The sequence below is a fragment of the Manis javanica genome, chromosome 14 (assembly GCF_040802235.1).
Source record: "Manis javanica isolate MJ-LG chromosome 14, MJ_LKY, whole genome shotgun sequence".
Taxonomy (NCBI): Eukaryota; Metazoa; Chordata; class Mammalia; order Pholidota; family Manidae; genus Manis; species Manis javanica.
This window is the reverse complement of record NC_133169.1, coordinates 52,124,951-52,146,489: the sequence shown is the minus strand read 5'-3', so window position 1 is coordinate 52,146,489 and position 21,539 is coordinate 52,124,951. Positions and strand designations below refer to the sequence as shown.

Below are 21,539 nucleotides of genomic sequence, written 5' to 3'. Positions count from 1 at the left end.
TATAGCCTGCAAAGTCTAAAATATTTTGCCATCTTTTACAGAAAAATTTGCTGACCCCTGATCTGCAGGATCACAGTTTAGTAACATTCACAAATGTGATTTTACTCTATCCTTAAATTTTTACCTAACGTACACAGGTTTGACATAAAGTATACCAGACTTAATATTTATCAGTTTGGAATCCACTTTCTCAAAGATTTCCATTCTGCCTGATTCTAAGTAGAAATTTAGAATGAATGATTTTTAAAATTTGACTTTTGCTAGCTGCTAATTCTTATTCCACAAATTATACTTTCAGAAAACAAGGAGCAAGGACTGGTCCTGTTCTCTAGACCTGTCTACGTGGGAACAGCACTGGGGGGGATGGGGGGGGCATACTTTGCATCACAGTCTTTTTGAGCAATGTCTAACTTAGCTGCCAGAAGGCAAGAACAACCTCCCCCAAAGCAATTGCAGCTTCATTTTGAGTTCTTACTGATCTAAAAGATACATAACACAAAGTTATACGAACTCAGGAACACCTTACAAATGAGCATCATGCCCTCTTCTCTGCAGTTTGGTATGGAGAACCCATGCTTGGCCCTCACACTCCTTATGGATCCCCGTGCCTTGCCCCAAGGTGCGGGGCATGTGCCTAAGGGCTAGCTGGACAGCTCTGCCTTCAGTGGCCACGTGGCTCGGGTTTTGTGACGCGAACACAGGCGAGCATGTTTACCCAGGGCCAAGCTGACTGTGGTCTCCCACTCCGGAGGACGGCTCTGTCTTTTCCGAGGCCCCAGAGGATTCAGGGACTGCTACAGCCTGGGAGGAACACCGTTCATCCTGTAGAGCTGCAGACATGGAGTCAACAGAACAGTTGCTCACGATGCTGGACCGTGATGAAATCTCGCTATGGCTGGAGTCAGACAAGTTGTCAGATTTAGCTGATGGCATAAGTGTATGACCTGAATGAAAGATGACAAGGGAAAACATAGTAAGATAAAATGAGAAGCAATCCCAGTTCCCATCCAAGGAGATGTAATGCTGTCAGTTCTCTATATCCATTCCCCCATCTACTCATACATCCTAATCCAAGCCCAAATTCAGTAAGAAAGGTAAAACCCAGTATTACTGACAAAACTAATCCAAAGGTGCTTCTGCCCCAGGCTCTCACATAGCTACAGCATTTATAAAGAAGGTGGCCATTCTATTACAAAACATTAAAAAGTAGACTTCTTGAGTTTCTCTTATTAACCCTATTTCTCCTCCTTTGATTAACATAAATATTTTAAGGCCTGACCTGAATGTCCAAAATGCTATTTTGAGTCAGGGGCTGGGGAGGAGAATTAAAACTCAAGGGGAGGGAATTACATTTCTGCTTTTCAACCTACATATATTTACCCCAGATACTCTGCTTATGTTACCTAAGAAGTCTTGCTCCAAGTTGAAAGCCACTGTTTAGTATTTTTAAATACATTGTTTTAGATTTGGATTTAAACTTATACCTAGTTTCTTTTTCTTCACCAACTTTGTACAGTATTATATTAAACACTGGAACTGGCAGATTTATAAGAATGTGTTATAAAGAAACAATATCTACCTGGTTTAAATTGGTCTATGACTTACAGCACAGCAGATATAGCTAGAGAGGTTTTCTTTCACGTTCTTTGGAATGAAGGGGTGGAGATGGAGTAGGGTGGAAGGATCTAAAAACAATCTGAGCATGACAGTTAATTGTACATAGTCATCTGTTTTGGTAACCCTTAAAGGAAAATGCTGTAGCAATCCCAACCAGGAGCAGGTCTCCAAGAAGCAAAAGTCTTCTTGTTACCAAAAGAATGAGTTTCAATAGGTACATTACTCCTGGTTCAGTCCCTAGAAATCTCATTAAGAACTACAGGCTTTATACTCTCATATTACCTATAAATCACTAAAGAAAAAACTTCTTGAACAATAACCTTAAGCAGTTTCATAAATTATTACAAAGAGAAATATTAAGAGCCAGAAAATGTGTGATTTATGTATGTTTGGCTTATGGGAACAGGCACAGGACAAGCCAGTCTCGAGACTCCTGTCCCAATTCTCTGGTCTTGTGATCACTGCTATTTCTCAGTGCCCTTCATGGACTGATCTTAAATGTTTTAAAAATAATTTCATCCCTATGCCTGTAAGATCATTACTTCTCAAATATGATCAAATCTGAGAACCACCTGGAAAGCTTATTGAAATACATATTTTGGGGCCCATTTCTGGCAATTCAAATTTACAATGTTTGTGGTGGGACACAGTAATTTTGTTCTTTAACACGACTTCCAGATTATTTTGAACCTGCTATGTTAGACTGTCTCCTCCTCCTCTGATCAGAGATCTGACACATGGAAGACATAAAAAGTGTATGTTGACATGATACAGTTTCTTGGCTTCCAAACACCACTTCTTTCTTTAGCTTGTAAAATAGCTGCAGTAATAAGAGAGCAATAAAATTCTCTGAAGCAAAGGTTGTGGTCAGGTCATTATTAGGGATTTTAATGTGGGAGTAAATACCGGTTTCTTAAAAGCCTCCTCAACTTACTACATTCACAGACTTAGCCACTACCAATAAAGCCAACTACAGAAAACAAGAGCATAAAGTTTACTAACACTAGTAAAATAATGTACAAATAAGCACTTATTTAAACCAATATGACTCTGTTGCTAGAGGACCTCTAAACACTAATCATAAAATGCTTATAAATAATATCTAAGTTGACTGCCTAACTTTGACAAATGACTTAAGCTACATTTACATTAATAAAAACAAATTTAACACTAAAATTAAGTGAGGAACTTCATCAGAGTGTCTTTCTCCTTTTAAACTTGAATCGCGTGTGGAAGAAGTTTACAGTGTTACTGTTGCCTCGGCTATTTGAATTGAAGATGTCACACCCTTTCTCATCTTTGATGTTGCTTCCAACATCCTTCACTTTCTCACAGCTTTCTGTAGCTTGATTGTGATCTGCGTCCTCTTTTTTGTTGTTTTCTAGTCTCTCCCTTGAAAGAGTTCTCTCCCTAAATCTTCTAAACGGGGATGTCATTCTTTTTCTGGCTGTGTTCTCACAACTCGTCCTGCCTCTATTCTCCTCAGTGGCCTTCTCGGTCCTGTCTGTTCTTTTGGCTGTGCTCCTGGTAATCTGTAGGATTTTCTTTTGCAAGTAAACCCCGCCTATTCCGGGGCAGCTCTGGCCACTGATCTTGGTGCTGGACTCACGGGGAGGGGATGAGCAAGACCCTGAGAGGCGCAGCAGGATGCTGTGATCAGGTATGATACTGCCAACTGGAGGGAGAGATGCAAAAACCCTGTCACGGTCAATTCTTTCCAGTTAATCACAATTAGTTGGTTTATATAACATTTTACTATGTTAAAATTCCAAATCTTGACAATATCTGAAAAACTGAAATCTAGCAATGTATTTTCTAACACATGGAGAAGTCCACTATATAGCATAAACACAGCAGTCATTGTGTAACAGAAGACTAAGATCACCTTGATCAGAGTTAAGTCTACAAAAAGCTGTTGAAAATAAGCCCAGCTGGTAATATTATCAGGAAAATATGGTGGGAGTATCAGACAATCAGAATTATTTCTCCAAATATTTTTTTGATTTTCAGGCAGATTCTACTAAGAAGAAGCTTAGTAAAAACCGATGGGCCACATAAACAGTACATATGACAGGTGCATTCATGAAGCACTGGCTCTGATCCTGCTGCATCTCCGAGGCAGAGAGGTGGCCTCCCTAAGCACTGGGAAGATAAAAGGTAATGTCTCTTGACTTCTCATGTTTGAAAAGTTCTTACTTGAGATTCTCCCTGTGAAAAACATGATTACTTTTGTAATTGCTAGAAAATAGAGAATTCCAAAATTTAGCACGAACTGGGAACAGATCTTAATGTACTCTTAATGACATTTTTGTTCAGTCACACGTGACTGGCAGAAACGTGTCCACAAAAATAAAGAAAAATACAATACTCAGCTGGGGTTTGACAGAACACAGGTAAGAACAATTGGGAATAGTTTTGAAGATTTCTAAGGATTCAAAGCATGACTGACAGGTTCACAATCTATAAAGATTGTGGTTGGTTACTGGCCACACACTGAAAGACCCAATAGAGAAAAGACTTCTCTGTTGCAGTGGTGAAGTGGATTTTCTATTGGGAGTAAGAGCAAGGGGGTAATTCCTGTTCCTAATACCTCTTCCCATAAGTCACATTCAGGCATAAAACACCAAACCCAATTCACCTAGTTTCCCATTAGAGAACAGTCTCTAATGGGACATTGGAAAAGCCTCCAGAACAGGCAGAGGGTGTGAAAGAGCATTATAGGCCTGTGGGTGCTGTTCATCAGGCCCATCTGTGTGACTGGGCACTGCTCCCAGTCCTACGCCTCGACAACTGTAAAGAGCACTTTGGAGCAGACCACACAGACAGTAAAGAGATGAAAGAGACCTCAGTGCCTCACAAAATCATGTATGAGCTATGTACCACAGTATCAGCAACCTAGGTTTTATAAAAACAAAAAAAATCACAAGTATATATACTGTTTAAATGTCCAATTTGATTTGTACTAGGCTTCTCTTAATTACAATGGAATGAAAATCCTAGCCAGGCTCAGCTCTTTGACAGGGGAACAGCAGGTCAGTAATGGAGCTATGTTGCCTGGGGTGGCAGCAGGGAAAGAGAAGAGAAACTTTAATTTACTCCACACTTACCATGTATCAGGTTTATAAATATTATTCCATTTAATCCTTAAATGAGTCCCCTAAAGTAGATGGTCTTTTTCCCATCTTGTGGACAAGAAACCTAACCGTATAAATCAGTTGCTCATAGTAACACAGCTATAGGGGAGAGTGAGGATTCAAACTCAGGCTGGATGCCACTGTACCACATCATCAACACACTGGTGGCAAAAATAAGAAAGGGGTCTCACACATGAGATGAAACTTAGAACATAGGTTCTCAGGAAAGCTCTGGAAGCTTCTACTTCCTGCTAGAATTCATAAGCTTCCCTCTGACCATGTACTGTCCTTCAGTGTGTTTATTTAAAGAGGTTAATTTGTTTACATCTGTGAAGATGATGCCAGGACCTAGGAGCCTTTTTTGTCAGGATACACAGAGGGTGGGGGGCCAAGGTAAGAAACACACACCCTGCTGCACGCACAGCTGACACGAGACAGCGTCTGGCAGCACCCAGCCCAGGATAGTTGGGCAGAGCGCAAGTCAGTGAACAGTGACTTCACATGCTTTATCTCGAGGATTTCTCTATAAGGATAAATGCAGAAATCCGTAAGGGTATACATTATTCCAAACCCTGATTACTCAAAAGGTAATAATACTCCATTAATAAAGAAAGGAATGTGTTCATCTAAATACTTGTTTCTTTACCTAAATCTTACAGTTGGTTAAAAACAATTTCTTGTAGAAATTCTTTTTTGGCAAATACTCCATAGAAATGTTTAAATAATTGAAAATTTGAATTAAAAGAATCTGCAGAGAACAACATAACTTCTGCCTTCACTCTTATCTGAGTTTGTCCTCTGTTAAGAAGGATCACACTTTGAATACAGGAGTCCTGCAGAATAGCTGGAAAGCATCTGAATAATTAAATCCAAAACATGAAAGTTCAAAAAGTATTAGAGTTACACCTTTCTTCAGTTTATTACTATAGATTGAAAAGGAAAATACATGTAACAAAGTGGTGTTTAGTGTGACAAGAATCAGCTTGAACTGTCCCGCCTTACCTTTGCGAGGGGAGCCTTGAGGAGATGCGGGAGGACTAGAATGCACGGACGCTGCCACAGAGAGAGTATCTTCTGTGTGTTTCTTGACACTCATTTCTTCGGCTGTCCCTAGAACTTTTTGAGATATACTTGTACCTAAAAATAAAGACAAAGAAGCAAATAAGCACCACTTCACAATCAAAAGGTCTCCTAAGCTGCTAACTAACTAAAGCCATGATGCACAATGGCTAGTGCAGGCGACTGAAACGTTGTGTGTGACCAGGAAACGGCACAGACAGATACTCTCACCTCTGGGCTGTTGTTTAGATCCGGCTGGTCAGCTAAGCCCAGATTATAATAGCTTCTTCTTGTGTTTTGCCCATAAGGGAAATAGATCTAACAATCTGCATACGGCATCTCCCCCACTCCCACCCAACTGACACACTTTTTGGGACTCTAAGCAGGTAGTGGAGGCACAGATTCACTCTCCCGCCCAACTCTGATTCAGCATAGCAACAAGCAGCCCTCTGACTCTAAAAAACTGTAAATCACAATATACTTACAGTACTCTCAACTAGGTGCCATTTTAATATATTTACCATATAAATAACAGCCAGCTGACAACTACAGGAGAGGGATACCTATTACAAGTAATATCGTCTACTTGGGTGATAGATTACATCCAAGTAAGAAATCAAAGCTAAACTAATCCCCCTACTTCTCATGTTTAACAGGAAATTTATCAGCTTAACCAATTTTTCATCTAATTCTCTCTTCATTTCCATAGCTGTGCTAGTTCAGGATCTGAGCAATTCCAGGTAACTGTTCCGTCAGCTTCCCACTGGACTCCACCTGCAGTCTCACTGACCACCCCACCCTAACTGCAGTCCTTCTCCTGTGTAACTGGGCTCTACTCTCCTTTGCTCAAATCTTTTCAGTAGCTACCCACTGACAACTTTCTGTTAGTGCACCATGTTCCAATTGTGGCACGCTGGTGACTTTACTTCTCTTCACCCTGACAGGCTGTTGGGTGCAATGGTTAAAGGCAAGGACTTTAGAGCCTGTTAGCCTGGGCTCAGAATCTGCTCCATCACTGACCGTGTGTAAGTTACTTAGACTGTCCATGCTAGTAGACCCATCCTCATGGAGATTAAGTTAATAAATAAAGTCAGCACAGCATTTAGAACTGTGTCCAGAACTCAGTAAATGCTCTGTAAGTGTTAAGCTTTAATTACTCTTGGTTCTCAACACTCTTCCTGCAGCTTTGCATTCAGGCGGCAAACAGCCTGAACTCTGAACAGACAAGAAGCTTTTCCTCTGCCTGAAGCAATTTCTCTGGAATCTTTGTCCAATTACCTCCTTCCTGATCACCGTTTAAGACTGCATAGGTGTTCTCTCCAAAAAGCCTGCTCTGAAGTTTTACTTTACCTCTGTCTGCCCTAAAAGCTCCCCTCTTTTGTTTTTTTTACCCCTGGTCTAGCAAGCACCCCACTACACTGGTTACCAGTTTGTGTGAGCATCTGTATCATCAGACTAAAACCCTGGAAAAGGACGGGGCATTTCTTAAATCAACTTTGGACCTCACAACAAAATCAAACTGAATTCACAAAGTTCTCTTGAATATTCCCAGAATCTCTTGCCTAGCCTTAGCCCTTACATGTACTGCTGCAGCTTCTCACAGCCTCCGGGGCAAGGGGTAGAGAGGGGCTGTTGTCTCCTCCCCTCTGCTGTGTAACTGGTCTGTGACTATCAGTAGTTTGCCAGGGACCTGCCCGTGGAATTTTTCCCAGAAGGGGTGGGTGGGGAAGTGGGCATGCACTGTGGCAGCAGAGACGGGGAGCACCAAGTGGCCTTTGGCTAGCAGGGGCCAGGGGGAAAGGAGACAGCGTGACACGGAGGCAGATCGAGAGCGGTGACCAGAGGGGACAGACGGAGCCAGGCCTCATTGTGAGCAATAAAAGGGCTTCTCCCAATCTATCCTTTCCCTTCACTGATTTCAGTCACACCGGTTTATTTGTCCCAGGCAGCAAGCACCGCTTCCACCTGGAGCTAGGATTGCTGAATGCAAAATCTGTCTCCATGGGTGCGATGTTTGGGCGGACTGCCCTTAAAGGTGGTGGGGTGATGCCTGGGAACAACCCTGTGAATGGTGAGCATTCACCCAGGGATTCCCCATGCGGATCTGGTCTGGGTTAAAGTGCTTCTAGAGGAGTGGGCCCCTCCCCAGAATTGGGGAAGGGTGCTGACACCAGAGGCTGTGAAATTAGCCCTCTGTGAAAAAGGGGACTGCTTAGGGGGCCTGAGAGGCCATGGGGCAGCAGGAATTGTGGGGTGGTTGTTTCTCATGGCATCGGAAAGGGTTACCAAGGACAGAGACGCACTTCACAGTTGCTTGGATAAACTGGGAGAGGACTCATGGGATGCTCTGTGAAAGTAAAGACAGCTCCTGAGAACTGAGATCACGCTGCGGAGAGACATGCTAGCAGCAGGGAAGAGGCAGCAGGAAAATCTGAGCTGCACAAGGGTGTGAGGGGGAGAAAGAAGGGATGGTGCCTTCAGCCCTGGAGATGGAAGAGGAGGAGCCAGGGGAGGAGGAGAGGGTGGGGTTGAGGGAATAACTATGGCTGAGGCTACTGCCCAAGGCACTAGCCCCTCCTGTATTAAAGGCCCACCTGGGTGTGATTAAGAAAATAAAAATGCAACAACCACAGGTTCCTCAGGGAGGGGAACAGTCCCCTCTCCAAACTGTGGAGCACTCCATGCTCCACCCCTATACCCAGGATAGGCTGGTGAATTTGAGCACCTGGTTTCAACAGAAGTGGCTTTTGTATCTTTGAGATTCAAGAGTAGAGGGCATTATTCTGTCTGGGTCAGAAATGGGTAAACTGGGTTTCCTGATGACTCACCCCTCCCTCCGACAGAGGATGTAAAATGCCCATCACACCCCAGGGAATCATGCACTTCTGGAGTGGCTGACAGCAGCCCTTAGGGCAATATGGCCTAATCAGGGTGATTTACCATACTTACCCAGTAGTTGGAAACGTATGCAGAGCTCCAGAAGGTTTTACAGGAGCTGGGCATGAGAAATATCATCTATAATATGGACCCTCGGGGCCCGCTGAGGAGTTGTTCACCATAGGAATGAGAAATCTGGTGCTCCACACAGGACCCCATCTCTCTTTGGGTCCCTAGTGACTATTCTTGCTCCCCACAAACAGGAACCTGTAACTGAGGCTACTCGTACTTTAGCAGATCTGGAGGAGGTTGAAACAATAAGAGCACAGAAGGAAGTACAGAATACGACTGAAAGAAGAGGAGCAAAGGGCCCTGTGAAGGTTTTGAGGACCCAGATGTGGGTTGATTTGATAAAGGCAGGGGTACTATAGTAAAGGAAGTTCTGAGGGGACATGCTAAGCACCCGCCTGAAGCTCTGCTTGTACCTTGGTGGGTGATAAATACTAAGCAATATAAATTGCCAAGGGGGCACAAAGAAATTGGAGAAACTCTACAGACACAGAAGGTGAGCATCATAAAGCCCACTCACAGTCCTTTTAATTCCCCAGTGTGGCCAATGAAAAAGCCAGATGGCTCCTGGCATGTGACCATCAACTAAAGGGAAATGAATAAAATCATACCCTCTTTGCATGCTGCTGTCCCCTCTATAGAAGCCCTTATGGACACACTCAGTCATGAGCTAGGGACGTATCATTATGTTGTGGACCTTGCTAATGCTTTCTTCTCTATTGACATAGCACAGGAAGTCAGGACAGTCGCCTTCACCTGGAAAGGCTGGCAGTGGACATTCACTATCCTTCCACAGAGATACCTCCATAGTGCCACCATTTGTCACAGACTTGTAGCCCAGGACTTGGCCACATGGGAGAAACCACAAATGGTGTGGCTGTAGCGTATCAATGACATTATGCTCATGTCTGATTCTCTTGCAGATTTAGAAGGGGCAGCTCCTAGACTGCTGCAACATCTATAGGAGAAAGGATGGGCTGTGAACAGCACCAAGGTTCAGGGACCTGGTTTATCTGTAAAATTCTTGGGGGTTGTCTGGTCAGGTAAAACTAAAGTCATCCCAGAAGCAGTCATAGACAAGGTCCAGGCTTTCCCTACCCCTACCACTGTGGCAGTCTTATAAGAGTTTTTGGGTCTTCTGGGCTACTTGAGAGTGTTTACCCCACACTTGGCACAAATTCTGAGGCCCTTATACCGGCTGGTACAAAAGGGTATCTGGTGGGCCTGGGATGAAACATGTGCATATATTTGCCTTTACTGCTGATGAGTGAGAAGTCAAGGCTGTGCAAGTCTTGAGCATAGTGGACCCATTGAGGCCCTGTGAGCTAGATGCTCATGTAACCAAAATGGCTATGAATGGGGCCTTTGGTAGCAGCTTGAACGGACCGGCCCATATATCAGAATCTGGTTGCAACTGTGGAAAGGAGCAGAGGTCTGCTATACCTTGACAGAGAAGCCACTGGCTGCTGTATACCATATCTTGCTGGCTGAAGAGCCCATCACTGGAACAACTCTGACCAAGGTAATAACCAACCACCTGTCCCATTGTGGGGTGTGTGCGAGACTGGACCCAAAGGTCATGGAGTGGTGTGGTACAGATGTCTACACTGGCCAAATGGGGTGCTTACAGAACCACAGCACCCTCTCCACTAGCCCCTTAAGTGGTGAACTCCAACGCTTATTGGGGCCAGTGACGTATACCAGTGGAAAGCAGGAAGAACTTGCTTTGGAGCCACTGGTAGCCGAGAGTCCTTATCAGGAGGGAAAAACCCCTATACCTGAAGATGCTTGGTACACAGATGGCTCCAGTTGTGGGCAGCACAGATTAAATAATAATGCTGGGAGGCAACTCTAATCTATCTTCCCTTCTGAACACTACTACGATGATACTGATAAAACTCCAAATAAAAATAATCTGGGTACTATCGACATGGCCTAACAGAGGACAAGTGTGGTCTATATATAATATAATGTACACAGTTTTGTCTAACTAGGTTTTTAGAAGTGGACATTAGTGAAAAACCAACATATAGTCATTTTTAGAGTAAACAACTTCATTCTCATAGGCTGCATTTGCATTAGGTAATTGATTAATTTTTGAAGACAGTAAACCCTTAGTTACCCAGTTGTATTGCTATTAAGTTCTCTTGATGATGATAATCAGCATTTAAAGTATTTGTCATCAAATTCAGGCAAAATGAAATCCTTTTTGATTCATGAATGATTATATTACACAAACTATTATAGCTAATCTGAGCATTTACAGTTAGTAATTATTTTTCATTTGAACTGCTCTGGAAATGTCAATGAAATAAATGCAGTACTAGTGTGAATACTCACTCAGTGTGGCAGGGTCCTTCGCTTGTCCCCTTTTCCTGATGGGATGCAAGTTAACGGCAGGCACCTGAAGTCCATGGCTTACCCTGTGGGGCTGATGCAAATGAGCTTTGGCTGTCTGGCCAGCTGACCTCACAGGTACTGGAGACATTTCAGATGATTTGGCTGATCTTTTCTCATTTAAAGTCTTCGTCACTAATAGGAGAGTTAAGAAATATGTAATTCTGTACTTTTTTAGGCAAGATTTTTACCGACAATAATAAAGGACTACATTAAAACCACTCATTTTTAACACAAGAAATCAATTTTCCTGAAAATTATTTCATGTCTTATAAAATGTTATTCCTAACAGTTTTGTAGGACTAAGTTAATTTTACTTCCTAAATACTTCTTGAGTCCATTAACGTAACTGCTTCCAGCTCCTCCTCACCTCAGCTGTACTACTGAAGTATCTCCTCACTGCACCAGTTCTGGGATGCCTTTAAGCCATTCTCCGTACAAGAGCAGGAACTCTCCAGCATGAAAGTCTGATCACCTACGGCCTTTTCCAAATGCCCCGCACCAGCCTTGTGATGAGTTGCCACTGCTCTCAGGATAAAGATCCAAATCCCCAAAACAAGGCCTCGTAGGTTAGCTTCCCTAATGCCCCACACTACAGTGACTAAATTCCATTTTGTTTTCATGGCATCCTGTATTTTCCCTTCACAGCACTGGTAATCGTTTTCAACAAAACAATTAAGTGTGACATTAATCACTTAATGCTTTTTCCCCTACCAGGGTGTAACTAACACGAGAGGAAGGGCCGTGTAGTTGTTTACTACTATACCCTCTTATGTGCAGTGACTGATAAAAAAACAGATGCTTAATAGTTATTTCTTGAATGAGTAAGTGAAATTATTTCAACACACAGGAACACCAGAGACATGTTAGATTATTGATGGTTAGATTATTTGACAATGAATGTCAGAATCAAAAATTGAGATCTCTGACTTTAGGAACAAGATGCTGCCTCATTTGTATGAAATTCATACGGTCCCCCAAAGGAAAGAACTTCTTCCTTCGGGTGGTCAGTTATTTTTGTAAGAATATAGTAATTTATCCTCCATTTACCCCATGGTCCCAAGCACATAAGCTGGTGAGAATGATGCCTGATGCCTGGGGCTTGCCCCACCTTCTCTCTAAACATCCTGACCCTCCTCCAAGGCAACAGGTCCAGTGGATCCGCCACAATAAAAGACATAACTCTGCACCACGCTGCTGCTCTCTCTGTCTCTCTGTCCCGTTGCTCCCTCTCTCTCTCTGACTCTCTCTCTCTCTCTCCAGGCGCAGACACTTCCTCTTTCAGATAATAAAATCTCTTGCATGGGCCTGTGTCTCCTGAGTCGTCCTGGGTAAGGAGGGTTGTGGTGAGATACCCTTTCAATTTATTCTTCAGTCAGCTTTCTAGGTGGTTCAACACAGGTCCAAGCTCAGTACTTCATGATGTATTTGTTTTGAACACCAACATAAAAAGCAAAATTAGCATGTTTAACTTGTCCCAGTACAGCTACAGTAGTTAGCTACTAGGCTTTTATTCCGAGAGCCCAGAGATTATTTTGGCTGGTAAGCATCAGGGGCCACCTCGGTCAAAACCCAGGGATTTCAGGGGAGTGTGACATGCAGTGGCCCATAGTAACTGAACCAAGGTGTTATCGTATTTTCTTAGAGCCACTAAACACATTTCCCCCTTCTATCAATACTAATCAGTTCCCTGCTGACACACAAGAAAAAATACAAGAAAAAAAAGTACAAAGAAAAAAAAAAACAAGAGACTACTTTTATAAAAAAGAGTTTACAAATGAGCATATTAGGAAGAACCAAATTCTACAGAGCTCAGCAATGAACTACAGCTTGGGTGTGGGACAATCGTTTAAAAATTCAAAATTTTTAGACATTTGGAAATCAGTTATGCAACAGAAATCAGACTCCCAAACCAAATTAAAGGAATAGGCACTTGATTCAATTTTCACAAAACTTAGTTTATTTTCAATCAATTTGAACATGTAGTGAGGGCACCACTTAGTGTTATAAGGAAGAACAGTCAAGTCCAGGGGATTGTGAGAAAAAGGTGTGCAGAGCGGGGGTGGGGGCTGGGGTGGGGGCAGGGGCAGAAGTAGGGGGAGAACGCAGAGGTAAGTATGTGAGGTCTTTCTGGGCTTCAAACTTTTAACAATGAGCAAAGCATAAAAGATATTTCTATGCTCTTAAATATCCCAAATCAGGTTTAGGAACAAAGAAAAACAGACAGTGAAAATAAAAGATAGAATAAATAGCCTTTTATCAGACAAAAGCAGAAATAATAAACTGTCTTCCATAAACATAAGATGATAAAGTCTATGTAAGGTTGGAGGCACCGGAGGGAGGGGTGAGCACGTTAGACACTGATGACGTGCCAAAGTCCCCGGCTGCTGCCCCCTCCCAACCTGAAAAGCATGCCTTAGGCTAGACAATCCTCGCGCCGCTGTAAATCTATGCTCTGCCTCCCCCTGCCTTCTTTAAAAACTCCCCGCCTGTCTAGTTGCGCGCGACTTCTCCAGCCTGCCCGGTGCAGACTGGTGAACCTCGCCCAGGATTGCGCTCAAATAAACTGCCTGGCCCTTTGTTGCCTCTCATCGCCTGCTTATTTCGGTTACAATTTATCTTACATTTGGTGCCGAAACCCGGGAAGGAGCGTGAGCGCGGGTCTCCCGGCCACCGGCGGCCCTGCCCCCTCCTTCCCCAACCCGGGACCTCAGCCTGCTCTCTGCTGCACGGACTATTTTCTGGTGAGTCCCTCAGTTTCCCCCAGTCTGTTTCCCTTCCTAATCCGTTTTCACCTGGTCTGTCCGAAATTGTAGCTACGTCCAGGTTGGGGCATCCGGCCCGCCCCTGGCCCTGTGGTGTGGGAGACGTGCCTCACCCAGGCTCCCAGGCTGTCTACCCTGACTTGGTGCACGTGGGACGCTGGGTGCTCCTCTCAGCGGGATTAGTTGGGGAGTGGCACAGAAATGGAGAACCAGCCCTCAAAAGTAGAGGCTCAGACCCCGTTGCGGTGTCTTATTTTTAATTTGGCTACTTCTATATTTGTCCCGGGAAGTTTGCAAATAGAAGCTAGTCTTTCTTTGCTCTGAGACTGGGCCTCAGTATCCCTTGGACAACCAATCTCGCTGGCCCCGAGGGAACTTGCGATTTTGGCCTCCTCACCAACTTGACTAATTATTGCCACCGGAGTGGAAAGTGGGGTGAAATCCCGTATGTGCAGGCTTTTTGGACTTTGGGCTCCTGCCCAAACCTTTATGTTAAGTGTTCAACGACTCAGGTTCCCCTGGCCTGATCTCCAGTTAAAGATTGTCAGCCTCTTACTCTGCCCAGTCCTTCTTCCTTTTCAGATCGGCCGGAGGACCTTGGTCTCCCACCTCTCTCAGCTCGCTACCGCCCACCCCTCCCCGCCACCATCTTTAAGTTCTTTGTCCTCCCCATGTTGCTGCCATCTTAAAGTCCTACATTCTCAACCATGCTGTCTTCCTGCTCCTCTCCTCTTCCGGTGGCTGCACCACCCCCTCCCCCTCTCCTTCCGCCTTCACCGCCCTCTTCCCCCACAGGAGCACACCCCTTCCGCCCTCTGGTTCTGGAAGCCACGGATAAGACTCCTCTCAGCACAGACCTGCCTCCTTTCTATCCCAACCCGACACCCCTCCCCACATCCACTGTTTTGTAAGTGGTCTGGCATAGTGTTGGGAGTGGGTGAGCTAGGCGTAGCAAGTGCACATCTTAGTGATTGTGTATTGCAGTGTGTGTGCCTGCCTGCAGCCTGAAAATTTTTGTAGTGATCTAGAATTTTAAAGTTTTGCTAAGTTAAGCAGACATATTTTGTGCTGAGATTATGCTGTAAAGCACATGGTGTCAAGAATTATAAAGTGTGTTCATGAATTTGTTAATCTAAAGAATGCTAGTGCAATGGTTTACAATAGCCCACTTCTCAGTGTTCACTGAAAATTAAAGTGCCTAATACTTTTGAGGTCTAATTAAAGCTATTTAAGAAGAAAACATCTCTACTCACTAAAAGGGTGTGTGTTTTAATAAGAGAAAGTATAAAGAATGTAAATTCGTTTTGCTGAGGGCAAAAGAAAGTAATTGTTATAAAGTACAGCAATTTATTTAAAAAAGGAGAACACTGAATGAAAAAACAAAGTTTTCTTAACTGTTAGTCTGCTCTTAATAGTGAAAGATTGCAGAGGGTTCTCTAATTGTTTTATCAAAACAGTTTCTCTTAAAGTCTTAAAGTCTCAATGAGTTGTCTGAATATTTAAGATAATGAGATCTTAATATGAAAAAACTAAAAGCTAAGCTTTGCTAATAACTGTGTAACCTTCTGTATTTGCCTTTAAAATCTTTTATTGTCATTCTAGTTAAATAGATAAGTATTGTTTCATAGTAACTTATGATTCTATTTAAACAAATGCCTTAAAAAAAACTTTTAACAACTTCCCAAAATCAAATTCAAAAAGGTGCTTTTACCTCTAGTTAACTTTGATATTTTCCAGAAGGCCCCTGGAACATGTCAGAAGAATTTTTTCTCATTAGAGAAAGTGTTTGGCCAATTTGGCTTTTTTTCCTCATTAGAGAAAGTATTTAGCCAATTTAGCTTATTTATCTGATGTAAACTTACCTGCTGAATTGCCCAGAAGGCACTATCAAGGGGAATGAAGCTAAACTTTGTTACTGAATGTTTTGTGTTAGAAAAATATCCAAATTTCCTTATGTCAACTGTCTTACAGTAAGCTCTCATCAGGTCTTTAATCATTGTCATTTGTAAGTCTTTTGTCATTTATAGTCACTGCTTATTACTCCTAAACTAGTAAAGAACTAGATTTCACCAGAACAAGTATTATTTACATAAGACGTAAGTTAAAAAGACAGAAAAGGAACCCCAAACTCCACTCCATGACCTAGTAACCATGGCCTTTAAAATCTTTAATACCCGTGATAAAGAACATGAGAGGAGGACAGTGTCCCGAACCCAAGCCTTTGCGGCGGCCCTGCGGCTGGAAGGACAGGGGTCTCATCACACCAAAGACCAGTCCAGAGGTCATGAGCCTCTGGGACCCTGCTTCCAGTATGGCCAAGAAGACCACTGAGCAAAGAGATGCCCCAACCCAACCAACAAGCCGACTAAACCCTGCTCAGTTTGCGGTAAGAGAGGTCATTGGAAAGTAGAGTGTCCAGTTGGGGAAGGTCATCCTCCCGCGACAGAGTCTCATGAGAGGCAGGTCCCCCTAAGGGACTCTCCTCCAGACCTGCTGAGCCTACTTGAAGACTGAAGATGCCTAGATTCGAACACCCCTATCACCCTTGCCGAGCCCAGGGCCACACTGTGGGTAGCGGTAAGTCCATCTCCTTTTTGGTGGACACGGAGACTGCCTACTCTGTTTTACCTTCCTTTCACGGGCATTTACATCCTTCCCAGGTCTCAGTTGTGGGTGTCACGGGAACCCCCTCTAAGCCTCTAGAGACAGGTCCAGCAGCCTACACGTTTGAGAGCCATCTTCTTACCCACTCATTTCTAGTCATCCCATCCTATCCCATCCCTTTGTTAGGGAGAGATCTCCTCTCCAAGCTTGGTGCCTCTATCTCCCTGCCTCTTAGTCATCCCCAACTGAGCTCACTCATCGTCTTAGCCAACCAATATAGGTTGTAGCCCTGAGCCCTCCACAGACCCTTCCTGTACCATCGACCAGCGTTAACCCAATAGTCTGCGACACCTCTACTCCTGTAGTGTCGAGCCATCATGCTCCAGTCCTCATCCGCCTCAAAGACCCATCCTCCTCTCCTTTTAGACCCCAATTTCCTATTTCCTAAGCCCATTGCAAGGGCATCCTACCTATCATTAACCATCTTCTTTCCCAAAGGCTTCCGGTACCAACTAATTCTCCCTGTAACACTCCAATCCTTCCAATCAAGACCTGCAGCTTGTTCAAGACCTGCAGATAATCAATGAAGCTGTAGTCCTTCTTCACCCGTGTCCCTAACCCTTATACTCTCTTTTCTCAAGTTCCCCTGGATACCTCTCCTACCTACCTTACTTCTCACTCCTAAGAAAGATACTCCCTTGTCCCACCCAATACTTATCTTTCCATTCTTTCATCCAGGCTGCCTGCTACGAACAAGCCTCAGTCTGTCTCTCATCGTCCGGACTACAGTACTAGATGGAGCAAAGCCTGAGTGATCATGCTAGATATATCTGTCCTGAGAGACGAAGACAACATATCTGCTAGAAGCTCCGGCCACCGATAGAGAGGTCAGACAGTAGAAGTGAAAAAGACCATGTGGGTACATCAGTACTCACCCCTTCCCTCCAAGCCTCCTCTGGCCTCCCACCAGCCTCAACCCTACCTGCGCCGCCTCTCCTCAGCTGGAAGTAGCCAGATTGGGTTGGCGCCCATTATAACCAAAAGGCTGGAATGTAAGGCTGGAGGCACTGGAGGGAGGGGTTAGCATGTTGGACACTGATGGTGTGCCAAAGTCCCCGGCTGCTGCCCCCTCCCAACCTGAAAAATGTGCCTTAGGCTAGCCAATCCTCACACCGCTGTAAATCTATGCTCTGCCTCCCCCTGCCTTCTTTAAAAACTCCCCGCCTGTCTGACTGAATGCGACTTCTGGTGAACCTCGCCTGGGATTGCGCTCAAATAAACTGCTTGGACCTTTATTGCCTCTCATCGCCTGCTAATTTAGGTCAGGATTTATCTTACAGTCTATGTTGAGTTACTTGGGAAAAAATAATTTTTTTTTTTTTTTTTTTTTTTTTTTGTGTTTTTAGCGTTCTTTTAGTAGCAATAGATAGCAGAAGATGACAAAAACAAATCTATGACTATAGAAGATTTGAATACTATTAACTAATATTACTTGACATATATAGACCACTATACCCAATGATTTCAGAATACACATTCTTTACAAGTGCATATGGAACATTTATCAAAAGTTACCATATGCAAATCTTAAACAAATTGAATCTGTAAATAAAACCCTTTGTATAAAGAAATCTCAGGTTCAGGTGTCCTCACTAGTGAACTCTGCCAAATTTTTTTTTTTTTTTTTTTTTTTAGGTGTCCCTCACCTTTATTTTGTGAGAGAGTCTATTATGGGAGGGGTTACAACATTTTTTTTTTTTTTTTTTTTTTGAGAGGGCATCTCTCATATTTATTGATCAAATGGTTGTTAACAACAATAAAATTCAGTATAGGGGGGTCAATGCTCAATGTACAATCATTAATCCATCTCAAGCCTAATTCTCGTCAGTCTCCAATCTTCTGAAGCATAACGAACAAGTTCTTACATGGTGAACGAATTCTTACAGAGTGAATAAATTCTTACATGGTGAACAGTACAAGGGCAGTCATCACAGAAACTTTCGGTTTTGATCATGCAATATGACCTATAAACCATCAGGTCAAATATGAATATTCATTTGATTTTTGTACTTGATTTATATGTTGATCCCACATTTCTCCTATTATTATTATTATTTTTATTTTTAATAAAATGCTGAAGTGGTAGGTAGATGCAAGATAAAGGTAGAAAACATAGTTTAGTGCTGTAAGAAGGCAAATGTAGATGATCAGATGATCAGGTGTGTGCCTATGGACTAAGTATTAATCCAGGCTAGACAAGGGCAGCAAAACATCCACGGATGCAGAAGATTTCTCTCAAAGCAGGGGGGGTGAGGTTCTGAGCCTCACCTCTGTTGATCCCCAAATTCTCACCTGATGGCCCCCCTGCGACTGTGCCTGTCTTAGGTTGTTCCTCCCTTGAGGAATCTTACCCGTCTCTGGCTAACCAGTCATCTTCCGGGGCCATACAGGGAAATGTAAAGTTGGTAAGTGAGAGAGAAGCCATATTGTTTGCAAAGGTTAGCTTTTTACTTCTTTGCAGATTTATGCCCTGTGGCTTCTATGCCCAGCACTTGTCTCGAGGTATCTTTACCACCTGGAGGAATTATGATACTCGGTAAATTCGATATGAGGCACGAATTCTATTTAAAGTTTGTAATTAGGAAGGAAGAAGAAAAGCTATAGATGTAGCATATGAAGGAAACTTGGGAGGATTGATTATTTCTTTGACATATCTTCTTGTATAGTACCTTAAGTATGTATAGGTTTTAAACTACTAACTAATTTGCACACACATATTGACATAATAGGAATACGGTGACATAAACAAAGCAAATCTATAATTACCAGCCATCTCGAAAAAATAATTTTTATGATCAAAACAGCATCAGAGTGATTTAAAAAATACACGTATGGCTTTGAAATTTTAAAACATAACTAGATTTTAAAGATTCTACATACTTTTTCAGTGTTTACTTTCGACATGTATCATTTTCACATGGTTGACACTATTCTTAATAGCCTATGTGTAGTAAGAAATTTTCCTAGGTACCTTCCACATCAATATATATTTATTATTTTTAATTATTATATGCCATTCCTCAGTAGTGGTAAAGAAACAGTCTACCTAACTTCTCTAGCATGAAGTCTGCACGATTTCTTTTTCAGGTAAGTGGGTAAAATTTTAACATTCCAGAATCTCTTGCCTGGCTTTAGTGCATCTTCATATGAACAGGTGTTTCTAAGAGGTGGAGAGAAATAGTTCATCTCCGTATCAGTGGGTAATAACCTGGGCAACCAAGGGTTATCTGAATCCGAGAGGTTGGGGGAGGTCTCGCTTGCTTCTGCCCTAGCAGGAGAGAGAAACTGCTCCAGACCACAGGTTTTAAACTTTATTTCTCCCTTTGACTGATTTTGGTTTTAGAGGCATTTTGCCCTGGGATTTCCTCTCCCCGGAGTTACATATGGTAGTAGTACATCAGTTGCATCTTGTGGGTAAAATTGAAACATTTCCAGAATATCTTGCCTGGCTTTAGTATATCTGCATATCAATAGGCATTCAAAGGTGGAAAGAAGTATGGTTTTAGTGCATTTGCATCTCTCCTCAGGGGTGGAGAAATTCATCTCCATATTAATGAATGATTACCTGGGTAACAGAGGGCTTATCTGTACCTGATAGGTGAGGGGGAGGGCCGGTGTGGTTGCTGCTGGAGCAGGAGAGAAAGATGGGCCAGATGGCAGTTTTGTAAGACCCTTTCACCCCAAAGAGCGTTTTGTGGTCAATTTCTTTGGTCACACTGAATCCATAGCAAACTTGCCAGGGCTGAATCCCATTAGCAAGACAATCTGAACCTGAAATCTGTCTAAACGGGTATGACCTTTGGTCAGGCTGCCCCTAGAGATGATGGGGAGATGCCCAGAACCCCCACTGTGGATGGTGGGAGGCCTCAGTGGATGCAGTGGCATGGGGTACAGCTTCACCTGTTATTATCCCCCCATCTGTGGGGAATTGGTCTAGGGTAAAGCACTTCCTATAGGGTGAGGTCTTCCCCAGAACTGGGGAAGGGTGGAGACACCGGAAGTTGCAGAATTGGCCCTCCCTGAGATAGAAGACTGCTCAGAGGCCCTGAGTGGCTGTGTAGCAGCTGGCATTGTAGGGTCTCCTTTCATCGAGATAGTGGAAAATGTTATCCAGGAGAGAGAGGATTATTGAGAGGGTTAGTGAGGACAGAGAGGGACTTAGGCAGGAGAGAGACGCACTTCAGTGTCTCTTGGAGGAGCTGAGCAATAACCTATATGATGCTGTTAAAGAAAAGAAACAGTTATTGAAAAGACAGGTTATGCTCCTGGAAGATTCCTCAGCAGTGGTGAGGGGGCAGGTGGCAGGAAAAGCCGTGTTGCAGGAGGCTGTTGGGGGTGGGGGTGTTGGGAGGAAAGAGTGGTGCCTTCAGCCCCAGAGATGGAGGAGGAGCCCAGGGTAGAAGAGGAGGAGGGGGGCCATGGGCTGATCTGCTGCTGAGACCACTGCACCAGGTACCGGCCTCTCCTGTATTAACGCCTGCCCGGCTGTAATTAAGAAACTAAAAACGAAACAACTGCGGGCTCCTCAGGGAAAGGAGCAGCCTCCTCCCCAGGTTGTGGAGCCCTCCATGCTCTGTCCGTATACCCAGGATGAGCTGGTGGACATGAGCGTCTGGTGTAGGCAGAAGCCATCGGAATCTCTGCCTACATGTGGCTTTTACGTCTCTGAGATATGGGAGTGGAAAAAATTGTCGTGTACTGAAATGAGTAGATTGGCTTCCCTGATGATTCACCCTTCCCTCTGGCAGTGGCTGCAAAATGCCCGTCATACCTCAGGGAATCAGACACTTCTGGAATGGCTGACAGCTGCCATCAGGCTAGCTTGGCCTAGTTAGGGTGATTTACTATATTTACCGAGTAGTTGGAAAATGTATGCAAAGTCCAACAGGTATTGTGGGAATTGGGTATGAAAAATATCATCTATAATATGGACCCCCAGGGCCCCGATGAAGTGTTC

At 43.5% G+C, this 21,539-nt stretch overlaps 1 protein-coding gene across 18 annotated transcripts in view; it reads right to left on the bottom strand.

Moving 5' to 3' along the window:
• Positions 1 to 21,539, bottom strand: part of RAPGEF6 (Rap guanine nucleotide exchange factor 6) — a 235,842-nt gene that overhangs the window by 7,677 nt on the left and 206,626 nt on the right. For 17 of the 18 annotated variants that reach the window (XR_012125294.1, XR_012125293.1, XM_073222084.1 and 14 more), the window contains 3 exons: positions 11,097 to 11,288; positions 5,754 to 5,888; positions 716 to 944 (listed from right to left, as the gene is read on the bottom strand). Coding sequence is in view for 16 of the 18 variants with exons in the window: in XM_073222084.1 (XP_073078185.1) it covers positions 716 to 944; positions 5,754 to 5,888; positions 11,097 to 11,288 (556 nt within the window). In the remaining 2 variants the exon portion in view is untranslated. The other variant, XM_037023441.2, reaches the window with a different exon arrangement.